This window comes from Macadamia integrifolia, chromosome 14 (genome assembly GCF_013358625.1).
Source record: "Macadamia integrifolia cultivar HAES 741 chromosome 14, SCU_Mint_v3, whole genome shotgun sequence".
Classification (NCBI taxonomy): Eukaryota; Viridiplantae; Streptophyta; class Magnoliopsida; order Proteales; family Proteaceae; genus Macadamia; species Macadamia integrifolia.
In genome coordinates this window covers 28,073,136-28,092,386 of record NC_056570.1, presented here as the reverse complement: position 1 = coordinate 28,092,386, position 19,251 = coordinate 28,073,136, and the positions used below count along the sequence as shown (strand labels likewise).

At 37.9% G+C, this 19,251-nt stretch overlaps 2 protein-coding genes and 1 long non-coding RNA gene across 3 annotated transcripts in view; 1 reads left to right on the top strand and 2 right to left on the bottom strand.

The window, feature by feature from the left end:
• LOC122060591 (ABC transporter B family member 9-like) overlaps positions 1–4,376 on the top strand; it is a 9,252-nt gene extending 4,876 nt beyond the window's left edge. The window contains exons 11-13 of the mRNA XM_042623727.1: positions 1,628–1,894; positions 1,977–2,240; positions 3,588–4,376. Of these exons, the coding sequence (XP_042479661.1) occupies positions 1,628–1,894; positions 1,977–2,240; positions 3,588–4,232 (1,176 nt within the window). The 3' untranslated portion in view covers positions 4,233–4,376. The remainder of the gene's footprint in view (positions 1–1,627; positions 1,895–1,976; positions 2,241–3,587) is intronic.
• Positions 4,377–4,751: 375 nt separating this feature from the next.
• LOC122061073 (SH3 domain-containing protein 3) lies at positions 4,752–17,805 on the bottom strand. The gene is made up of 10 exons (XM_042624239.1): positions 17,648–17,805; positions 14,990–15,112; positions 11,029–11,098; positions 10,640–10,788; positions 5,958–6,059; positions 5,651–5,848; positions 5,495–5,557; positions 5,311–5,400; positions 5,148–5,222; positions 4,752–4,998 (listed from the first exon to the last, which is right to left on the bottom strand). Exons 1-10 carry the CDS (start codon positions 17,705–17,707, stop codon positions 4,879–4,881), a joined length of 1,050 nt encoding a protein of 349 aa, XP_042480173.1. The 5' UTR covers positions 17,708–17,805; the 3' UTR covers positions 4,752–4,878.
• Positions 6,349–7,704, bottom strand: LOC122061074. The gene is made up of 2 exons (XR_006134557.1): positions 6,815–7,704; positions 6,349–6,623 (listed from the first exon to the last, which is right to left on the bottom strand). It is a non-coding gene; the product is annotated as an uncharacterized LOC122061074 (long non-coding RNA).
• Positions 17,806–19,251: the final 1,446 nt, after the last annotated feature.

Below are 19,251 nucleotides of genomic sequence, written 5' to 3'. Positions count from 1 at the left end.
AAAAAAAAAAAAAAAAAAAGAGCAACCCACTGCACGAGGCTCCCGCTACTGCAGGGTCTAGGAGGGGGAAGTGTACGCAGCCTTACCCCCTGCTTCGCAGAAGAGGCTGTTTCCAAGTTTTGAACCTGTAACCAACATGTTGCAATAGTGCAACTTAACCGTTGTGCTACAAGCTCGCCCACTAGGGAGAGTCTCAATAAGAATATTTATCTTTACACATAAGAAAGTTGTTTTATTTTAAGATTATGATTAGAACGATAATAGACCATTAGTGAATGCCTCTATGACAAGAATAGACTTTAATAATGGCTATTATTTACAAAGGAACATATAGCTGTCCTTATACATACTCAAGTGAATCTCTTTTCCTCACTCTCAAGGTTCCTCCATTCACTGCTATGCTCATAACTGCTCTATTCCTCGGCCACAACTTGACTTACTTATCAAGCAAGCCTACTTTACTTTGTAACCTTTAACAAGCCAGCAAGCTGCCTTCTTTCACTAGCAAGCCAAGGAGTGGCCAGAGTTGAACTCTTGTTCGAGTTCACTGGGTCACTTTTGTTGTTGTTCACGAGCAAGCCAAGAGTGGCCATAGGAGTTGAACTGGCTGTTAAGTTGGCTCTTTCGAATGGGGTAACGTTAGCTGTACAGCAGGTGAGGTCGCTTGCGATCTAGCAATAGGTTGCTTTAGTAGCTCCTTTCTTGCTAAGAAAACCTGATCTGTCTTACTCGTTAGCCAATCTTTAATGTGGCTGAACAGTGTTGTTGAAGTGTTTAACGGCAGTTTCACTGCCTCCTGGTTTGAAGGTCTCAGTCTCATGTTCCACAGTGGTTTCAGGGAAGAAGAAGAAGAAGGAAAAAAAAAAGTTTCACACTGCAAACTGCTTTTGGATAATCCTAATGGAACAGAACCACACAACCAATAACAATTCCCTCATGCTAAGTGGACCTTCTAATATTACATAAAGGGAACTAATGAGATATTTTCTCTCTTTCCTCAAAGAATAACTCCATTGATAAAGATCATCTCGATGATTTCCATAGCGTGTGTGTATCTATACAGATCATTTAGACTGTACTATATAAAAACACATAAAAAAATCTTTTCTTTTCTGATAGGTAACAGCAAATTTTGTTCATTAAAAAAAAATTATTAAACTTACAAGGCTAGAAGTACAACAATAACAACAATAAGTGATGGTCAAAGCTAAATGATTTCTAGTCTATGTGCCTATATAGATCATTAGATCTAAATATCTAATACCAGAAGAAAAACACACACACACACAAATACCTTCTTTTTTCGGAGGGAGGGGGGGTGGATTCGTAATGGTTAGTTTTGTTGAAAAAAAATATAGCATACAAGGCTAAAGTACAACAGGAAAAAGGCAAAGGTACAGATTGAAACATCTCGTATCCATTTTTTCCTTTAAATTAATGCAATGTCAAAAATCAAAGGCATTGACATTCAACTTAAAGTACCCCCCCCCAACCAAATCTATTTATTATATTCGACTTCAAACCCCGTTTCTCTCCTTCCACTCGGTCTAACATATACCAAGCGTAGAAAGCCCCAATAGAGTATGGACCTCTAATTTCATAAAGAAAACAATAACATTTGTTGCAGGCCATGTATGAAGAAGCAAGTCAAGTGGCAAATGATGCTGTAGGTGGCATCCGAACTGTTGCATCCTTCTGTGCGGAAGAGAAGGTCATTGATCTCTATAAGCAGAAGTGTGAGGCCCCAGTCAAGCAAGGAGTCCGGATAGGAGTTGTAAGTGGTGCAGGATATGGCTTCTCCTTCTTTGCTCTTTACTGCACAAATGCTCTCTGTTTCTACGTTGGAGCTCTTCTCATAGAACACAGGAAAGCAACATTTCGAGAAGTTTTCAAGGTAGAGAAGAAATTGGCTATTTCTTCTATCATCATCCTAAGATGTATTTTATTTTGGACTCAAAACAACTATTTTTCCACAGGTTTTCTTTGCTTTCACCGTTGCAGCATATGGAATTTCACAGACTAGTGCAATGGCCCCAGATACTAACAAAGCTAAGGATTCAGCTGCATCAATTTTCGATATTCTTGACAGAAAACCCAAGATTGACTCAAGTACTGATGAAGGTACAACGCTACCTAGCATCAGAGGTGACATTGAATTCAAACATGTCAGCTTCAAATACCCCACCAGACCAGATGTTCAGATCTTCAGAGACTTTTGTTTGAGCATCCCTTCTGGAAAGGTATCCAGCATCTGACTAGCTACTTTTAATTACTCCTAACAGCACAACTCTTTCAAACCCTATGCAAATATAGTTATCTTCCATTCTCCCAAACTGATAATGCTATGCTAGAGAACCAGTTTGGGAGAAAAAAACTCCATGATCTCTGAACCAGTGAGATCCAATGAGAGATCAGCTTGCAACAGGATCGCAGTAAAAGTAAAAAAGAACCAGATCAGGAGAAAAGTTAATAACTCAATCAAATCAGAACAGCCTAAAATTTAGGTCGAATTCTCTAAGTGATAGGTAGAACAAGACTTTGATTAAGATGCTGATCTGACGGTCAGATTTGAAGTAACTGAAGAAGCCAACTTGAAGTAGGAAACTGAAAACTCAGTCAGAGAATAGAATTCAATATAAGGGATTTGAGATTCAAAAGAGCAAAATCTAATATTGATCTGATTTAATGGCATACACAATAGACTGAGCCATTAACAATGTTTTGAAATCAGAAAACAAAGGTTTTTCAAGTTGTCTATAAGTAGGAATTCTGAAATTGATTTGCAAACTCAGATTAAACAGAATCTGGAACCAGCATCTGTCATGCAAATCAATAGCATAAAATCAGCAGAGATAATTCATTGGTTAACTCAATGACTAAGACATGAATCAAGCTGAAATCTGGAAGAATATGACCTGATTTCGATTGAAGAAGAAAAGAAATAAAAGAAAGATATGATCAAGAATCCACCTGATCTGTAGGCTGCAATCCCACCAGGGTTCACTACTGAATCTCACAGCAGTTAAACACTCTTGAAACCACAAGAGTCAACACTCCTGAATCCAACAGATGCAAAAACACTCTGAAATTAACAGATATAGCCTGAAATCCACAAACCAATTGAGCTGGGGTCTGAAAGCTTCTTCTCCACTACTAAATTCACTTTTGAGGCTGTAGCCCCTTACATATAGAGTTTGAGTAACACTAACTCAGAAAAGGAAAGACTAATTTCAATCCTGACCCAAAAAATAAAGAAATAAAACATAGGCCGACTAGGAAATTGACAAATAATAGAAAACTAACTGAAACAATTACTGGATTTGTAGTAGCCTAATAGCCCAAATCCAGCCTCACTATTAACAGGAAATAACAATTAAAATAAGTAAGAATGGACATGAATAGTAATGTGAACAGTAACCCAGGCAGTCATGACAGCCACATGATGGCTTTCACGGTGAATACACTGTCAAAGTGGCTGCTGCACATGCTGTGACAGCTATGATGTTGTAAAAACATTTTTCTTCTTTTTGAGCTGACATGGCTTAAATTCTGCGTCAACTGATAACATCATTCTTTACCATCTACAGACTGTTGCTCTTGTGGGAGAGAGTGGTAGTGGAAAATCAACAATAATTTCCTTACTGGAGAGGTTTTATGATCCTGATGCCGGCCAAGTGTTGCTGGATGGGGTGGAAATGCAGAGGTTCAGGCTAAGCTGGCTGAGGCAACAAATGGGGTTGGTAAGCCAAGAACCTATATTATTCAATGAGACAATCCGATACAACATTGCTTACGGAAAACAGGGAGGTGCATCTGAAGATGAGATCATTGCTGCTGCAAAGGTGGCCAATGCACACAACTTCATATCAGGCTTGTCACAGGGTTATGACACCTCCACTGGGGAGAGGGGAGTGCAGTTGTCTGGAGGGCAAAAGCAACGGATAGCCATTGCAAGGGCGATATTGAAGGACCCAAGAATCCTTCTACTTGACGAGGCAACAAGCGCTCTGGATACGGAATCAGAGCAAATAGTTCAAGAGGCATTAGACAAGGTTACAGTGAACAGGACAACGGTGGTGGTTGCTCATCGCCTCTCGACAATCAAAGGCGCTGATATCATTGCAGTGGTAAAGAATGGTGTGATTGCAGAGAAGGGAACACATGAGACACTAATGGAGATAACTGATGGAGCCTATGCATCTCTTATTGCACTCCACATGAGATCTAAATGAGGAAATTATAAATACCAAAGCAAAGTTTACAGCCAATGTATTGCATACTTGCACAACTATAAATTGACCAGTTAGGTATTGATGAGAAGGCTTGTTCTCATCATAATTAGAAATCAATCAATTTCTTTAGTTTCACAAATAAAAGGTTAATGATGTTTTTAAAAAGGGGGGAGAGGGAAGAAGAAGAAAGACTAGACATAGGCTTTGTTTTCTTCTTGAAGTAGGCCTTTGGACCTATCCAATAAACACAATAAAAAAGGGTGTATCCAGTGCACGAGGCTCCCACGTGCGAGGTCCCGCCGGGGGGGGGGGGGGGGGGGGGGGGGGAGACCTATGCAGCCTTTCCCCGAGAACGTCGAGAGGCTGTTTCGACCGCTTGACCACCAGGTCGCAACATTGGTACCTTACCGTTGGACCAAGCACACCCCTTGTCCAATAAATACAATCTTCCAATTAATATAAGAATTCGCCATTCAAAGAAGGGGCAAAAATAACCTTATTAAGGCAAAACCACACATATACATACAAATATTGCAAGCACCATATATTAGAAACTATCATTGGGACCAATAGCTTATCCATTTAACAATGTTTTCTGCACTTGTTTCCCAAATAAATAAAAAATGAACACTACACAAAATGAGAATTAGAAAACTTCAGCAGCCACCTTATTTGTGGGAAGCCCTTGGCGTTTCTCAACATATGCTGATGGAAACCATCCCGCTTTACCTCTGCACTCCCCTTCCGACCATCCTGATGGAGTCACCTGAATCAATGTACAAAGATTAAAGCATTCCAAAAATGCAAACCAGATTCTGGACCACTTATTAATGAATAATGAATGAATAATTTCCCAGACCAATCAAACAGAAGCTGCAGCTAAAAGTAAAGAATAGAAAAGATGGGGAAAGAAACCTTCCGAACTACGACATAGTAACCAACAGCCAAGCTCAGCTCCTTTTCTGATTCAGCATTAAACACATGCATTGCCTGCAAAAAATATACAAACAACTGACCAATTCATGCTTGAATGACTTATAAATTAGTAGTTTGAATGTTTTGGATGCTTAAAACATACTTCAGCCAAGAAATACATCGTTTTCTCCGGGCGTCCAGTGAATGGAATTGAAGGAGGAGCAGACTCTTTCCTTTGTTTCTCCGAGACCATCTAACAAAAGGGTTCCATGCCAACATATGAACTTAAATCATTCTACACATAAGAGATAACTCTTTTAAGGAAACAAAGATAGGCAGGATATCACCTCGGCTTCAACTTCACTGAATATCGCAGCTACTCTCTGATGATATGTCTTTTCTCCCTCAACCTTTAAATGATCAAAAAAAGCATAAGAACTCCAAATCTCTACATTATTGAAGAAATAAAATGGACTACCGGGAAAAGTTCAATAGAAGCATACCATTGCTACAAGTCTCTGGAAAGTTAGTCTTTTCTGTTGAGCTTCAACAGAAGCCAATGCAGCGGCTGCTTCTTTACCCAGAACTGCCATGTTTGCTTTCAGTTCCTGTATCTTAGATTCTGCAGCATGCAGCTTTGTAGAGTTTTCGGTACTGGGAGCTTCCCTTGTTCGTGCTTGCCTTCTGGAGACTTCTGTTGCCTGTTTGCCTTTCATGGTCAACTTAGATTATAAAATAAACATTGGGCAAAATGATATCTAACCAGACATTAAATTCCTGATAGTACAGTGATCCCACCCATCTCAGTACCTGTGTCTCTGCCTCCTGCCTCATTTTACTATAACGCTGAGCAAGATGACGAGCATCTTCCAACGGAGTACCAGTGATCATTGCACTTAAGGGTTCCAAAATCTGGAAATGCAAAAAAAAAAAAAAATGAGGCCTATATTTCTCTTGTGATGGAAATTTAAAACAAAAGCATTTTTCTAAAAATACTACGAGGACATGAACTCCAAAATGAAGCTTCATTTTTTTAAGAAAACTACAATGAAAGTGGGATATAGAATAAAATTTTAGAAGAATAAACTGACTTTAATTCTGTCAAATATTGTTCCCTTTTTTTCTTTTGGTTTGTATGCAAAATTAGGATCGTAAAGGTGAATAACCTTGCGCTGACTTTTCATCCTTTTCTTTTTCTTTCTCAGCAACAACAATTATTTTACTAAAACAGTAAAAGTAGCTACAAATGCCTATATCACAAATATGTATCTTCCTGCCCTCAAAATTTATATTTTTTATCCAAAGAAATTAATCTACACTACAAGCGCCATAGCATGGACAAAAGAGGGGAGCACAAAGGGCACACTACTAGAGAGGGACAGCGAAGGCACATGTAGCACAAGGTGAAGGCAGGTTTCGATCCCAGAACCAAAGCAGCAACAGGCCAATGTCTTTAACAACTAAGAGAGCTGGCACCTTTTAAGGAGAAAAAAACTATCAATGTTACAACCATTTATGCCGAAATCTCGAGCTGTTAGGAAAGACACACAATGATGTATATCAACACCCTCTCACGTGCAGGCCCACACACACACACAGAGCTCTGCATGTGACACTGACATGTGGCCCCAAGGGTACAGGGCACAAGGGCACAACAACCCACTTACCCATAACTGCTAGGGATCAAGCACATGATCTCCTGACTCTGATACTGTGTACAACCTTTTATCCCATAAGCTCGATCTGTTAGGAAGGCACACAACAATGTATATCAACAGTCACTAAGTTAGGTAACAAACATGGTACCCCCTTTTTTTGTCCTTTGGGTGGTGATATAGTTCAAATTAAGTTGGTGACAGGTCATGGAATTTCACATGGAGCGATCAACCATAGAAGACATTTAACATTTGCTGGAACTTTAAACTTGGGGCTCAAGTGTCATTGAACACAACTCCCACTTAAAAAACCAAGCCAGATATTAGTCCCTCCAGGTCAGGACTCTGAAAACCCAGACCACTTCAATCCTCTTTCTTTTCCCCCTTCTTTCCCTTCTTTTTTACCCGGTTGACCTCACCCCTTTATTCGCTCTAGAGAGCTTAGCAGCCCTGGCATGGAGGTGACCTCCAGCATATGTTCAACAGCACAATACCCAATCCTCCTAGCTTCTTCCGTTTGCAAACATCTTTCCATTTCACCACAACTTTTGATTCCTTTCAAACTGCAACACCTTCACATTAAAAGTCTGACATTATCTTTTTCATCCTTTCAGTAACTGACAGCAGAGAATTTAAGACAACCTGAGACACAAATGACAACAAGACAAACTGTCATTGTAAGAGATCATTGGCCCCTGATCAATGGATATTGCCATTTCACGTGCTGACTCCTTTTCTTTGTTAAATAGGGTAGAAACCGCCACATATCTAGAATTCATGCACAGCCTCCTACACTACAATTTAGAAGTTAGAATGGATATTTCCCATCTTCAATGAAATAATGAGGCATCAACATGAAAATGGTGACATTCATGAAGAGAAAAAATAATAGATATTGGCAAGTACTTATCCAAGATGGTCCAATCATAAGGCAGGAAAGAAGAACAGGGTAAGGGTTTGGGATAGATGGCTTGAAGGAAGGAGATTGAAGGATTGCTGTCATCAATTCGGGGGGGGGGGGGGGGGGCGGGGCAGGGAAGGGACAAAGACACTATGGTGGCATAATCTTTCAGGTGATGGACAGACAATTTCTTTCGAACCACCGGTTTAGAAGGAAGCTGATTGATAGGGAATTTTAAAAGTTTATACTCTGTTGCCTCGTCTATATAATTATGACTTGACTTGAGAGAAGGCAATAGAAGTATTTGGGACAGTTGATCTGGGGCATAGTTTTTAAGTCGACGGAGGCGTTTGAGGGTCTTTCGGAACGCCTTAGCGATAAGGCGGGAATAAAGCGTCGCCTTATTGATTAAAGCGTTCCTGTGTAATTTTTTTATAAAACCAATCTATATGGCTCAAATCCTAGTTGAATCCTATTACTCATATGTTAAATAAATATTAAAGGTTCATATTCATACCAATGTAAGATATTCATCAAGAAAACAAATCAATAAAGTGAATAAACTAAGTTCATCTTCATCAATCATCAATCATCAATATTCAATCATCAATCATCAATCATCAATCGTCAATCGTCAATCGTCAATCGTCAATCGTCAATCATCAATCATCATAACATATAATATAAATACATAATTATGAAACAAAATTATAAATATAAAGAAAAGAAGACGTAAAAATACAAGTATTTATTATGCTTACCTCTATGATGCCTAAATGAGTGCCTAAGCCCTAAGGTCATCCACTATATTTCTACTCCTGTCAAAGAAGAATGAAGCTCACCGCTACCGAAGCAAAATGGTTTCCTGGATCAGTGGTTCTTCCTTGTTCCTTGATTCCTTCTCAAAGCCCTTTCTTAATACCCTTGACAAAATCCAAATCCTATTTGTGAATAGGGTTTTTGTTTTGTTTGTTTTGGTTATTTTTGGTGGAGTAAAGCTAATCCCATACATCTCAAGTATTAACAAAACCATACACCTACCAATAAAAAATCTATATTTGGAATCTTCATCAAGTAATTTTAAAATGTGTTTAAAAAAAAAAAATCATAAGGCGTCATTTTACATAAGGCAGAGCACTGCCTTACCATCTCTAGACCGCATCAACGCCTAGGCACTGCTAAGGCGTCGCCTTACCATCGCCTTAAAAACTATGATCTGGGGGAGTTTTTTCTACAGCAGCCCACTATGGGGTTCCTATTGTAGGTTAAGAGGACTTGAAATACTCAAGTTCCCCTGAGAGCAGCTACTTTTGCTTTGGTGGTGGGTTTAGACAAAGTACTTACCTAGGACAAAATTCAATCAAGGCACTGGTTGTTGCCAAATTGATGCTTCTTACATGGCAGGGGGAAAAAAAACAGCAAGACGGTGTTTCTGAACTATATGGTTGCCGAAATGGTGTGGGATTATTTTCTGGGACTGTTTGGGATTGGTCATGGCCGAGGTATGTGATCGAAGGAACAAGGACAAAAACAGTCCAGACCGGTTGTGGGATTCAACCGCTAAGAGAGACAGCCTAGTAAGGTGTGCTCCGGTTCTTGGGTCAGATTTCCAATTTTGAGGAGCATATAATAGAGATCAGATTCCGTCCAGCTGTGTGATGTTATTTTGGGGAAAAACTAGCTTGCCTATGGAAAGTTCATCTGTCCCCACGGCCAGCTAGCTTGGAAATCAATTGAATTCTAATTGGCCATGCGTGGAAGAAGATTTGACAGCCCTTTTTTTTTTCCAAGGAAGTTTTTATATCTTGCATGGGGGTTTATTAGCTAAAGATTAGTTTTCTTTTTATAGGTTGTTACTTGTTAGTAGTTTCCTTCTATTAGGATTCTTTATTTTGTTAATTAGGTTGGGATTGGGATACCTTGTAAGTTGGACTTTGTCTATTTTGTTTTGTTTGGATCCATGTAGCCGACCCCATTAAGTTGGGATAAGGCTGAGTTTGTTGTTGTTATTGTTGTTTTTGGGATACCTTGTAAGTAGTTTCTATCTAGGATAAAGCTCAATTAGTGGGAATTCCTTTTCCACACAAGGAAGGGAACTTTGATGTGATTGATTGGTTATAAATAAAGAAAAGCTGCTTGATTTCAGCAGCCAACAAGAATGAAAAAAAAAGGGTTTGTGCTTGCTCTTGAGAGAGTATGGTGAGATTTCATTGATGAGAGACCAAACAATGGTGAGACTTGAGAGGCTGTCGGTGAGAGACCTGAGTCTAAGAGAGACTAGCGTATCCCCCTACCCTTATCCCTTCTTCCCCCTCTCTGTTTTCTGTTTATTTCTTTGTTTCTATTTTATTTTCTCTACTATTCTGAGTGATACCAGCCCTGTTCAAGTTCAGTTTGAAGCCTGATTACAAGCCCCAACACTTGCTGCCACTGCGAGATCTGAGAAGACCAGTCCAAGACCTGCAGCATCTCTTCCGTTCAGTTTATTAGTTGGCAGCACCTGTGATCCTGTTCTGGAATTAATTCCTAGTTATCTAGCTGGGAATTGGTTCGACATTAGCATGTGAAGCATACATTCTGGCACTGGCTGAGAAGCTCAGTTGACAGAAAAGGATCTGCATGGTGGAATCTGTGATGCCATTGGTTCTTACCATGTTGAATGGGCCTTAGCAAGTAAAGAGTTTCTTGGCGTCTGTGGAGAGTCTTTTATTCCAATTGGTTTTCTTTGCTTGAAGAGTAATCTTTTTGTTAAGGAATGAATATATGTTCATAGTTTGGTTCACAAGATTTTTGGGGGGCTTGTTTTTACAAGTCTCAGGTATGTATGCACATCATCTTATACTTTTTTATTTAAGAATTGTTGTTGCTGATAAAAAAAAAAATGATCCAATCATAACTTTCAAATCTCTAAAACAACAACAAAAAGGAGGGAGTACCTGGGAAGAGAGCTGACTATCCAAGTCTTCTTGCTCCTTCTGCACATGAATGAGACCATCACCATATAGAGAAGCAGCCTTGGCTAGAATGTCATCATCATTGATGTGCTCTCTTCCATATTTGCAACAATCCTCAGACAGTTTGGTCCCTATCTAAGGTAAAGATGAAAAAGATTAAAAGCATGCACTTTTTTGCAATTGGAAAGAATTATTTCTTCACACACATTCATTATTAATTATCAAAAAGGGAACAAATAATAGCGTATTGATTTCCATATTTATATAAATTTCACTTGAAAGACACTCCCAAAACCAGTGTCAGGGACTTTTACAATCTTCAAATTGAAAGCCTAAAGATTACATGTAGAAAACAAGAATCAGTTCCTCACCTATTTCAATTTTCTTGCTTCCTACCACATTCAATGCTTCAGCTGCTCGCACAATGTCCTTTTGAAAGTCCTGAAACAAAAGAATATTGTTAAGTACTACATATATTGAAAAAATTATCCAAATTTGCAATACTCAAAACCAGTTACCTAATAGAAGACTCAAGACAACTTTAAGAGTATCCAAAACTTAAAAAAAAAATGGTGTTAAGCACTCAACTAAGTCATATTGAAAGAAAGAAAAAATGTCATATTTCCTACATTTCCACATAAAATTGAATAGCACCGCACTTTCGTTCATAGTACAATAACTCCTCCATCTAAGGAGAAGTGCATGTTTTTCTATTCTTTTCAATTTTTCATCCTTTCTGGGTAAGTTATGCATCTGGAACTCTTCATTGCTTGATCAAGAACCAACTGTCCTTCGGCGCTAACTTTTGACTATTGAAACTTACCTTCAGCCACGACATTATAGTTCCCTCCATTAGAAGTAGGTTGGGGGAAAAGTGTCAGCAGAGAATAGTTCAAGTCAAGCCCATGTTTTATAAATGCCAGGGATGCACAAATTTGCTGGATCATACAGCAAAGCATCCCAGCTGGAAGTAAAAACATTCCTATCTTACGCACAAATTCTTTACAAGCTAATGCCAAATCAGTTAAACACTTGGCAATATCAGTACAAATCCTTCAGAGATGCTAGGATTTGCTTGGAACACCCGTCAATTTCTCCCATTACGTAAACCCCAAACAACTCTGTACAGTAATAAGTTCCATAATATAGTTCCTTTCCCACCAATATACTCATAGGTCATTGACCAATTAGCATAGCCACATTAGCATGCCAATTCATATGAACTCCAAACAAATTGAGACATTGCATGCTTTAACTGCCAACCTACATGATAATAAGAGATAAGCTGAAGATTTCGCTTGTCACAAACAGCAATAACATCTGTTGCTGTAGGATATCAAAGTCAAGGCCTTGTTGAGCGCAAATACACAAGCAAGCATGGCCATTTTCTGCTTTTGTGCATTCAAATCAAGCAAAATTCTATTTATGCATGAACAAGGAAGGTATGGTTTTGAGTACTTTGACCTTGTCTTGCCCACTTGAAGAATTCGTAAACACCCCCAAGACTTTCAACAAAGTTTCGAGACTCCTCCGTCTCCAAATTTCTGTCTCTTTTTTTTCCCCTCTTCTTAATAAATAATATATTTATAAGTAACAGTAAAAGACTTGACTAGTCAGTGCGGCAAACAGGGTTCCATAGACAGTACTCGTTTAGATACATATCTATTAGTTCCTCCATCAAGGATTGGTCATAGATTTTTCCATCCTCACTGATATAGATAAGTTACTTAATGGGCTTATTTTATTGCAAATAAGCCTTGGGTTAGGTTATGTATGTGTTGGCCCTTTGATCCCATGGGTTTTCTTTGTAATGGGCCAATTTAATGGGCCTAAAATATGAGTAGAAAGTAGGAAAACAGGATTTAATTCATTAGTTTAGTTAGAGTCCTGTTTTGAGTCTATTTCCTTTTTTATTTCAGTTTTAGTCAGTTTAGGTTTCCCTATTAGTGAATGACTAGTTAATTAGTTGCCTACTCCATGTTGGAGTTCTAGTCCTAGTCTATTTGGAATCCAACTCCTATTAGGTATTGTCTAGTCCTATTTGAAGACTAGCTCCTAGTTATGTTATGATTACTATTCAGCTCTATATATGTAGAGGAGCATATGTACTCTCAATTCTGAGATTTGAATAAAGAAGTTTGCAACTAATAGAGCAGCTGGGATACCTATGGGTGAGAAGCCTAGGCTGAGATAGCCACCTCCTCCCCCACTTTCCCTTTGTTATTGCTTCCTTATTTCTGATCACCTATTTCTGCTACTGTTTACCGTTACTGTGAAGAGCTAAGAGAATTTCAGATCTGTCCAAGGCATCAACACCAGAATCAATACACAGGAATCCTCCATTCTTGTGACCTGCGATCTCTCTCCTCTTCTCTATTCTGTAGTCTGATTAGAGAGCTACTGTTCAGGGGTGTTCCAGGCCACTGTAGGAACACTCAGTCCCCTTCTTGGAGCTGTCCAGATAGTTCAGCTGTTGTCTCCGCAGAACGCTTTCAGATTCTCTCTCCTAATTCTGAAAATCAAGAAAATAGATGCTTCACAACCAGCCAACAGAAGTTGTTCATCTTTGCGGGTTTTTGTGCCCATAGTGAGGCTTTCCTTCTACCAGAAGATCAGCTCCATCTGAGCTCTGCCGAGCCAGCCGCAGGTCCCCTCTAGGACCCTGCGCAGGTCCTTTTTCTCTCTTCTATTGTTTGGTTCTTTTTGCTGGTTTTGGGGTATTGATTTGCCTGTTTCTTGTGGAAATAATCCCGGGTTGTTTCCTCTTGTGTTTCTAATCTGATTTGGGTGTTCTAAGTTAGTCTTGTTTGGGTTATACATTGTGAGAGTTAGCTTCTTGTGATCTACTCCTACATTACTCACGCTTGCTAAGATACCCAGCACCTTCCACAGTTTCCATGAAAATTAAAACTTCTAGGGGTGTTCTTTTGGAAATAAGGAATATCAGGCATAGGAGGAGTATCTCAAGCCAACACATGGTCTGTGCTTAAAATGTATTCTGGTCCCACCTGTCAGAACTAAAATCAAGGCACTAAGTTCTGGCATTAGGATGGAAATGGAATGTGTGGATTGTCTTGAGAAAACTTGAAATTAACAAAGTGTGACATAAAAGACAAGATAAGCAACCAAAAATCTATCATTTTATCCCAAGTATGAACTCATAAGTTTTTTAAACAGAATTGTATACATCATGAGTGATACAAGTTTACTTCATGTTTAAGAGTCCACCAATTGAAACATCCGTACATACATAACATGTCCAAACAGCACACATTCTAATTATCCTTCAGTTATTGCATATACGGGGAGAATGTATACTTTTATGTATGAATCCATGATTTGTAGGGCCAACCTATTTAGTTGGAACAAGTCATGTGGGAACAGCTAGATACCTGTTTGGACACTGGTTTGCATCTCATATATTACTCAATATTCTCCTTTTTTTATTTTTATAACATGCTTTGACATGGTAGTAATTTGACGTTTCTTTTCTATCCAAAATATTCTGTAGATGGTTTCTTTTGACTAGCTTTACTACCACACTAGCACATCTGTCTCACCCTTAAAAACTTATTGTCTACTGGCTACCAATAAAATATAATTTCATCTGTTACAGAATCAAAAGTGCAGTTTCATGATCTAAGCATCAAACAATCTCAATGGGAGGCAGTTCACTTTTGGGAATGGACTCATGATGACCCATTTTTGGAGTTTAAAATGTATGTCAAGCATAACTGATAAATTTGCATAGTCATTCCCTGTTTATGGATTTTGGTTGCACTCCGCTTCCACTTGAGTATATGTCCAATTGTCCATACAACATTGGGAACTTATAAAGCATTAAAATATCGATAAAAAAAAATCTCTAGAAACATTAAACTAGCAGCAAGGCTGGAATGCATGTTTGATGAAATCCAACATTATGCTTTACAAACAGGATTACCCTATTATTCCTCCAAAAAAAAAGGAGTACCCTACTCTGTTCAAGAAATTATATCCATTGAACATTTTACGGAATTTGAACCCACAACATAATGTTAAATTAGATACCTGCGGCTCTTATTTTATCATGTGCTTTTTTTTTTTTCCTTTTCTTTTTTTTTTTGGGTGGGGGATGTTGGGGGGGGGGGGGGGGGGGAGGGGGGGGGGGTTAAACTTTCATTTAGACTATTCTTTCTCAAAGGAATAAATTATTCAGCCAGATATCAACCAATATCAGATTTCATCTAAATATTTTTCAAGTTTCAATATTTCATGCAGGTTCAGACATACAGACAAGCTCAAATACAGATATTGAGTCAGGATACATTATCATAACTAAACAATCCATACCTTGCCTGCACGAGTAGACCTGTAAAGTTTCTCTAGTTGTTGATGCCTCTGCAACTCGACCTCATCTATAACCATTACATCAGAACTTTCATAACCAGTCCCACTGAACTGCTTTATTACAGCCTGGAAGCAAAGAAAAAAAAAAATTGGCAAACCAACATCAAACTCAAAGCAATGGGGTTTTTTTTTTGGGGTGGGGGGCATTGGAGGGGAAGAGGAGATCAGATGGATATATAAAATAAATTATCCCTCAAAAGAAAAGAAGGATTTCAAAACTAAAATTTTTCCTAAAGAGAATTCCTGTTTCATTGCTTTTCTTTTTCTTCCTGTGTATCTGCTATATTTTCTCTTTACCTTACCTAGAAACTTCTTTGGTCTAATAAATCCCTAAACTTGAAGAAACATATTGAGAATGATTTTGGGACACCTTAACACTCGTATTGTATAAAAAATTGTATAGTAACTCGTTCCTCGTGTAACTAAATTTACAAGCTCCTACTTTTATCATAATCTATTTTTGGACAAATAACACATTGTTGGGCCACTGGACAAAAAGCAAACAAAATGCAGAACAAAAAGTATAGAAATGTTCATGAAATATATCCAATATTAATCCACCAAAACGCAGACCGACTCACATCATACATTTGACCCTCTAAAATCATACCGAACTCACATCATACATTTGGATAAGGCCCTATGAACTTATGTGCATCATTTCTCTAACCACTCCAGCCCTGGCTAGTACATCTACTAAGGAGTTAGAAGTTACTGGCTTCCATGAGAATGAGATGTCTCCTCAGTTGCATAGAACCCTTGCTCTATTAATCAGATGTGCCAACCTCCAAGGAGTATGCCTGTTGAATGATAAACATTTTATTACCAATGATGAGACACTCTCCACCACAAGATGGGTCCATGGTCTAATAGCATATAATGATAGACCTTGGGTAATTGCTTTAATTTCAATTATGTTACAGTCTTCATGCCGAGACGATCCCGATAAAACCACTAACCCATTTTCCATGCGATCTCTAAATACTCCTCCAACCCCAGATTGTCCAGATTACTTCCATCAAATTTCAATTTTACCAACAGTATAGATAGGGCTGTCCACTTATGTACTATAATCATTTTAAGAGGTTTAGATAGACCTCACCACCTGTCCCATTCTCTCCTGATGTAATAAAAAAGAATCTCTTGGAAAATATGCTTATTAGTGACCCTATGTGTAGCCCATTCCATATACACATCACACGCCCTCTTGCTACTACTTCTTTCTTCTCTTAAGACACAGATATTCCTGTCCTCCCATATACTCCAAAGAATTTCCATGAGGGTGTACCAATAGAAAACTCTTCCCCTCTCACCAAAAGGAATTGAGTTACAACATAAAATCCAGCTATTAAGGCATGCTCAGAGCATTGGCTGAATGTATGGAATGGGTCATCAGGTTGAATTTATCCAATGCTTGCTGCATAGTCGTCAAGGGGCCCATGACCCTAGACAGGTCCAATGCGATTGGATGCCTTATATGTATAGATGCCCAAACCATTTTTGGTCCAGAAATGGAGAAAATAAAGGGAGGGGAGAGAAAAGAGAGGGGAAAAAAATAATAAGAAACAGAAAATAAAAACTAAATGGAAAGGAGGGTGGAATTCAATTTTTTTTTTTTTTTTTTTTTTACCGGAACTGGAAAGAGCATGAGGAATGGGGTCATATTTTTCCGATATACGGAGTTCCTGTTGGGTGTCCAGGCCTCAATGGTTCGTGTTAATGGCAACTATGATGCAATTGATTTCTGTGGCATCCTCGACAGTAAAGGGATGGCCTGAGATGCTTTATTAATGTGCAGTGAAGATCAATGATAACACTAGCAAGAAATTTTTGCTTTGAATTTTAAAGGCCCTAAAAAGTTTGAAAAAAAAAAAGGCCAGGAAGCTTGCAGGGTCACCACTTCTGATTTTATAAACTTCCTTCACCAAGCAAAAGAGAGAAAGGAAAAATATTTGAGCAAGAGGCAGAGACCCAAAAAAATATATATATATATACTTTACTTGAGATTTTCAATATTTTATCTTGCTCATATATGTTGGAGTGAAAAGATACCACGGAGGAAGATCTTTCAGAATGTCAGGCCAAATTAATCTTCGAATTTGACCAGTGGCATGATAATAAATACAATGAAAACTCAACAAGCAACAAAGTGCCTCGTAACGACAGCCCAAGAAGAAAAAGGGCTGTATACTCATACAGTCATACCAATGGGGAATATAAAGGCATTATAACTATCTGAACGCATTGTTTTCTCCATCAACAAGATTACAAAAGGTGCAGCTTGGATTACATTGATTTTATGTAGTTCTGTTTGATGGGTAACCCAGATTAGCACAACTTGTTTACAAAATCACATCCAAGTTAAATGTAAATTTTCTCCACATTATTTATCTCAATAGTTATAAGATCGTATTAAAATACTGATTAATATTAAATAAAATCTCGATTCTACTTTCTTTTAATATTTCTTCCCATGAGGATGTTGGCTAAGAACAATAAGGGTTATCGTTCAGTTGGGTTCACTCCTGGGTTTGCAGAAAATTTTTTAACGAGATGCAGAGAAGCTACTAAAGATGAAATTTAAAGGGAAAGAAGAGGCACCTGTTGTTGTTTGGCAACTTGCTCTCTGAGCTTGCTTGCTTGTTTCCTCAGTGCATACATCGTTGCCCTTCACGTTCCTCAGAGATCTCTCCACCACTCTGTACAGCTTTCGCCTCTGCAGCCCTGCCTTCAGGTTCAGGGCTTCTGATGATCTCGGATATGAGTTCTAAGTTCTTGATATATTTCCATGACCTCTAAACCGAAATCGAATCGGTTTGATTTTATTTGGTTTCTTTTTGGTTCATATACGGTTTAGATAATTCAATTCGAATTCGGTTAAAGTTGAAATAACCTATTAAAACAAATAAAGTTGGAAAGGACATTACAACCTCATTACTGTCCATAATGTCAAATCCAATATCTTTCAACCCTGTTTTTTCAACTGAACAAAAATCCCATAGCAGGTAGGTTCACACTTCACATCTCAACAAAGATACAAGATTAGAGTGTTTAGTATGGGTTAGGTTTAGGTTCAATCCGGTTTATTCAGGTTACATTTTATTTAGTACCATTTGATTCAAACATATTATTTGAATCTAAATCTGGAGGTAAGAGAGTGGCCCCTCCCCCACCCCATGCTAAGTTTGATTATCCCAATTCTGATTCTCCCCCCAGCTATGTTGATTTGGTCTTGTAGAGGCCACTCTTTATCTTCAAATTATTGAGGTTGAAGCATATTGATATCCAAAGTCTAATAGATTTTAATTTTTTTTTTTTTCCAGTGATGTTGATCTTTAACCATTGGAAGTTATAGAAAATTAGATTCTCTCTTATCAATCAAAGTTTTTTAAAAATTAAAATAGATTAAGTGAGGGGAAAGAGTCTGAGAGCGACCTTTTCTCATTAAATATAATCAATATGTACAAAACTAAAATAAGATTAAAGATCATTAGATACCAAAGGAAATCCCGGCCAGAACCACACGTGCAAGTTTTTCTGCATGTGGCTTGTCCACGATAACTTCTTCAGTTTTGCATGAACTAACAGATCAATCACTAAGTGGGGATGCTCCCTCCAGTATGAGCAAACCTTTTTGGAACAAGAAATCCTTCTGCTCGAGTTGATTACAAGTAAAATATAATTTGTTTTTATTTAAGAACAAATCATTAGAGGAAGAGTTTTGTGCACAATCATGCATGGTGATCGTATGTTTGATAAGGGTTGAGGGTCTACAATGAGCTCTCCCTCAACTCCATCTCGTGGTTGTTTATGTAGATAACCTTTGGCCAAATCATTATAATTGATTTAGTTTTTTCATTTAAAGTTTCATCATTGTAATTCTTTTTTCTTATTCTAAAATTATACATTTAGATTGAGAGAGGACAATATTAAAAATAGTATAATGGATGATAAACACTTTAAGAGAATAAGTAGTTATAAGGGGAAAAAAAATCATGTATTATTGATCATTTAATAACACTTGGTGTGAAATGAAATTTTATTTAATGTTTATTTTTAATAATAAAAAAATTAATATTTAGACAGTCATGAATAGAATTTATTTTATCTTTTACAATGATTTTTCCGTTAGTATTTTGAAAGGTTTTTCATTAATAATTTATCTTACTTTTGTTTATCCTTCTATTCAAGATTCATTACTTCTT

Coding starts and splice junctions, on each gene's coding strand:
- LOC122061073 (XM_042624239.1), bottom strand. CDS start 17,707: ATGTATGCACTGAGGAAACAAGCAAGCAAGCTCAGAGAGCAAGTTGCC. Junction 6,060..10,639: donor ATAGTCAGCTCTCTTCCCAG/GTACTCCCTCCT, acceptor TTGCATTTCCAG/ATTTTGGAACCCTTAAGTGC. Junction 5,849..5,957: donor GGCAGGAGGCAGAGACACAG/GTACTGAGATGG, acceptor AAAGGCAAACAG/GCAACAGAAGTCTCCAGAAG.